Genomic DNA, 5,000 nt, shown 5'->3' on the forward strand with positions numbered 1-5,000 from the left:
CATAGTTATATTAATAAGGGATATATAGCTACCACTTAGCCAGTCATAGTTATATTAATAAGAGATATGTAGCTACCACTTAGCCAGTCATAGTTATATTAATAAGAGATATATAGCTACCACTTAGCCAGTCATAGTTATATTAATAAGGGATATATAGCTACCACTTAGCCAGTCATAGTTATATTAATAAGATATATATAGCTACCACTTAGCCAGTCATAGTTATATTAATAAGATATATATAGCTACCACTTAGCCAGTCATAGTTATATTAATAAGGGATATATAGCTACCACTTAGCCAGTCATAGTTATATTAATAAGAGATATATAGCTACCACTTAGCCAGTCATAGTTATATTAATAAGATATATATAGCTACCACTTAGCCAGTCATAGTTATATTAATAAGATATATATAGCTACCACTTAGCCAGTCATAGTTATATTAATAAGGGATATGTAGCTACCACTTAGCCAGTCATAGTTATATTAATAAGAGATATATAGCTACCACTTAGCCAGTCATAGTTATATTAATAAGATATATATAGCTACCACTTAGCCAGTCATAGTTATATTAATAAGATATATATAGCTACCACTTAGCCAGTCATAGTTATATTAATAAGATATATATAGCTACCACTTAGCCAGTCATAGTTATATTAATAAGAGATATGTAGCTACCACTTAGCCAGTCATAGTTATATTAATAAGATATATATAGCTACCACTTAGCCAGTCATAGTTATATTAATAAGATATATATAGCTACCACTTAGCCAGTCATAGTTATATTAATAAGATATATATAGCTACCACTTAGCCAGTCATAGTTATATTAGTAAGGGATATGTAGCTACCACTTAACCAGTCATAGTTATATTAATAAGATATATATAGCTACCACTTAGCCAGTCATAGTTATATTAATAAGGGATATAGCTACCACTTAGCCAGTCATAGTTATATTAATGAGAGATATGTAGCTACCACTTAGCCAGTCATAGTTATATTAATAAGAGATATGTAGCTACCACTTAGCCAGTCATAGTTATATTAATAAGGGATATGTAGCTACCACTTAGCCAGTCATAGTTATATTAATAAGAGATATATAGCTACCACTTAGCCAGTCATAGTTATATTAATAAGAGATATATAGCTACCACTTAGCCAGTCATAGTTATATTAATAAGATATATATAGCTACCACTTAGCCAGTCATAGTTATATTAATAAGATATATATAGCTACCACTTAGCCAGTCATAGTTATATTAATAAGATATATGTAGCTACCACTAAGCCAGTCATAGTTATATTAATAAGATATATGTAGCTACCACTTAGCCAGTCATAGTTATATTAATAAGAGATATGTAGCTACCACTTAGCCAGTCATAGTTATATTAATAAGATATATATAGCTACCACTTAGCCAGTCATAGTTATATTAATAAGATATATATACAGTGGGGGAAAAAAAGTCTTTAGTCAGCCACCAATTGTGCAAGTTCTCCCACTTAAAAAGATGAGAGAGGCCTGTAATTTTCATCATAGATACACGTCAACTATGACAGACAAAATTAGATTTTTTTTCCCTGAAAATCACATTGTAGGATTTTTAATGAATTTATTTGCAAATTATGGTGGAAAATAAGTATTTGGTCAATAACAAAAGTTTCTCAATACTTTGTTATATACCCTTTGTTGGCAATGACACAGGTCAAACGTTTTCTGTAAGTCTTCACAAGGTTTTCACACACTGTTGCTGGTATTTTGGCCCATTCCTCCATGCAGATCTCCTCTAGAGCAGTGATGTTTTGGGGCTGTCGCTGGGCAACACGGACTTTCAACTCCCTACAAAGATTTTCTATGGTGTTGAGATCTGGAGACTGGCTAGGCCACTCCAGGACCTTGAAATGCTTCTTAGGAAGCCACTCCTTCGTTGCCCGGGCGGTGTGTTTGGGATCATTGTCATGCTGAAAGACCCAGCCACATTTCATCTTCAATGCCCTTGCTGATGGAAGGAGGTTTTCACTCAAAATCTCACGATACATGGCCCCATTCATTCTTTCCTTTACAAGGATCAGTCGTCCTGGTCCCTTTGCAGAAAAACAGCCCCAAAGCATGATGTTTCCACCCCCATGCTTCACAGTAGGTATGGTGTTCTTTGGATGCAACTCAGCATTCTTTGTCCTCCAAACACGACGAGTTGAGTTTTTACCAAAAAGTTATATTTTGGTTTCATCTGACCATATGACATTCTCCCAATCCTCTTCTGGATCATCCAAATGCACTCTAGCAAACTTCAGACGGGCCAGGACATGTACTGGCTTAAGCAGGGGGATACGTCTGGCACTGCAGGATTTGAGTCCCTGGCGGCGTAGTGTGTTACTGATGGTAGGCTTTGTTACTTTGGTCCCAGCTCTCTGCAGGTCATTCACTAGGTCTCCCCGTGTGGTTCTGGGATTTTTGCTCACCGTTCTTGTGATCATTTTGACCCTACGGGGTGAGATCTTGCGTGGAGCCCCAGATCGAGGGAGATTATCAGTGGTCTTGTATGTCTTCCATTTCCTAATAATTGCTCCCACAGTTGATTTCTTCAAACCAAGCTGCTTACCTATTGCAGATTCAGTCTTCCCAGCCTGGTGCAGGTCTACAATTTTGTTTCTGGTGTCCATTGACAGCTCTTTGGTCTTGGCCATAGTGGAGTTTGGAGTGTGACTGTTTGAGGTTGTGGACAGGTGTCTTTTATACTGATAACAAGTTCAAACAGGTGCCATTAATACAGGTAACGAGTGGAGGACAGAGGAGCCTCTTAAAGAAGAAGTTACAGGTCTGTGAGGGCCAGAAATCTTGCTTGTTTGTAGGTGACCAAATACTTATTTTCCACCATAACTTGCAAATAAATTCATAAAAAATCCTACAATGTGATTTTCTGGAGTTTTTCTTCTCAATTTGTCTATCATAGTTGACGTGTACCTATGATGAAAATTACAGGCCTCTCTCATCTTTTTAAGTGGGAGAACTTGCACAATTGGTGGCTGACTAAATACTTTTTTTCCCCACTGTAGCTACTACTTAGCCAGTCATAGTTATATTAATAAGATATATGTAGCTACCACTTCGCCAGTCATAGTTATATTAATAAGGGATATAGCTACCACTTAGTCAGTCATAGTTATATTAATAAGAGATATGTAGCTACCACTTAGCCAGTCATAGTTATATTAATAAGATATATGTAGCTACCACTTAGCCAGTCATAGTTATATTAATAAGGGATATAGCTACCACTTAGCCAGTCATAGTTATATTAATAAGAGATATATAGCTACCACTTAGCCAGTCATAGTTATATTAATAAGAGATATATAGCTACCACTTAGCCAGTCATAGTTATATTAATAAGGGATATATAGCTACCACTTAGCCAGTCATAGTTATATTAATAAGGGATATATAGCTACCACTTAGCCAGTCATAGTTATATTAATAAGGGATATAGCTACCACTTAGCCAGTCATAGTTATATTAATAAGATATATATAGCTACCACTTAGCCAGTCATAGTTATATTAATAAGAGATATGTAGCTACCACTTAACCAGTCATAGTTATATTAATAAGGGATATATAGCTACCACTTAGCCAGTCATAGTTATATTAATAAGAGATATGTAGCTACCACTTAGCCAGTCATAGTTATATTAATAAGGGATATATAGCTACCACTTAGCCAGTCATAGTTATATTAATAAGAGATATATAGCTACCACTTAGCCAGTCATAGTTATATTAATAAGATATATGTAGCTACCACTTAGCCAGTCATAGTTATATTAATAAGGGATATATAGCTACCACTTAGCCAGTCATAGTTATATTAATAAGATATATGTAGCTACCACTTAGCCAGTCATAGTTATATTAATAAGGGATATGTAGCTACCACTTAGCCAGTCATAGTTATATTAATAAGAGATATATAGCTACCACTTAGCCAGTCATAGTTATATTAATAAGAGATATATAGCTACCACTTAGCCAGTCATAGTTATATTAATAAGAGATATGTAGCTACCACTTAGCCAGTCATAGTTATATTAATAAGGGATATATAGCTACCACTTAGCCAGTCATAGTTATATTAATAAGAGATATATAGCTACCACTTAGCCAGTCATAGTTATATTAATAAGATATATATAGCTACCACTTAGCCAGTCATAGTTATATTAATAAGATATATATAGCTACCACTTAGCCAGTCATTTACATTTACATTTTAGTCATTTAGCAGACGCTCTTATCCAGAGCGACTTACATGAGCAATTAGGGTTAAGTGCCTTGCTCAAGGGCACATCGACAGATTTTTCACCTAGTCGGCTCGGGGATTAGAACCAGCAACCTTTTGGTTACTGGCACAACGCTCTTACCCACTAAGCTACCTGCCGCCCGTCATAGTTATATTAATAAGATATATGTAGCTACCACTTAGCCAGTCATAGTTATATTAATAAGAGATATGTAGCTACCACTTAGCCAGTCATAGTTATATTAATAAGGGATATATAGCTACCACTTAGCCAGTCATAGTTATATTAATAAGAGATATGTAGCTACCACTTAGCCAGTCATAGTTATATTAATAAGAGATATGTAGCTACCACTTAGCCAGTCATAGTTATATTAATAAGGGATATATAGCTACCACTTAGCCAGTCATAGTTATATTAATAAGAGATATGTAGCTACCACTTAGCCAGTCATAGTTATATTAATAAGAGATATATAGCTACCACTTAGCCAGTCATAGTTATATTAATAAGATATATGTAGCTACCACTTAGCCAGTCATAGTTCTATTAATAATGAAGAGGGAAACACCACATCAATATGGTGAGAAAGGCAACACCAGTAAATGTCTCACCTTGTCCACAGTTACCTCAGGGGGGGGCTCTTCAATGATACCCAGCTCTCTACGCTG

General features: G+C 35.3%; 1 protein-coding gene across 1 annotated transcript in view; it reads right to left on the bottom strand.

Annotated features, from left to right (window-relative positions):
* Window positions 1-5,000, bottom strand: part of LOC311124262 (circadian locomoter output cycles protein kaput-like) — a 40,557-nt gene that overhangs the window by 12,802 nt on the left and 22,755 nt on the right. Inside the window, exon 11 of the mRNA XM_084198433.1 lies at window positions 4,944-5,000. This exon is cut by the window's right edge and continues 22 nt beyond it. Within this exon, the coding sequence (XP_084054559.1) occupies window positions 4,944-5,000 (57 nt within the window). The remainder of the gene's footprint in view (window positions 1-4,943) is intronic.

This window comes from Coregonus lavaretus (genome assembly GCF_964263955.1).
Source record: "Coregonus lavaretus genome assembly, contig: HAP1_SCAFFOLD_2995, whole genome shotgun sequence".
NCBI classification, from domain to species: domain Eukaryota; kingdom Metazoa; phylum Chordata; class Actinopteri; order Salmoniformes; family Salmonidae; genus Coregonus; species Coregonus lavaretus.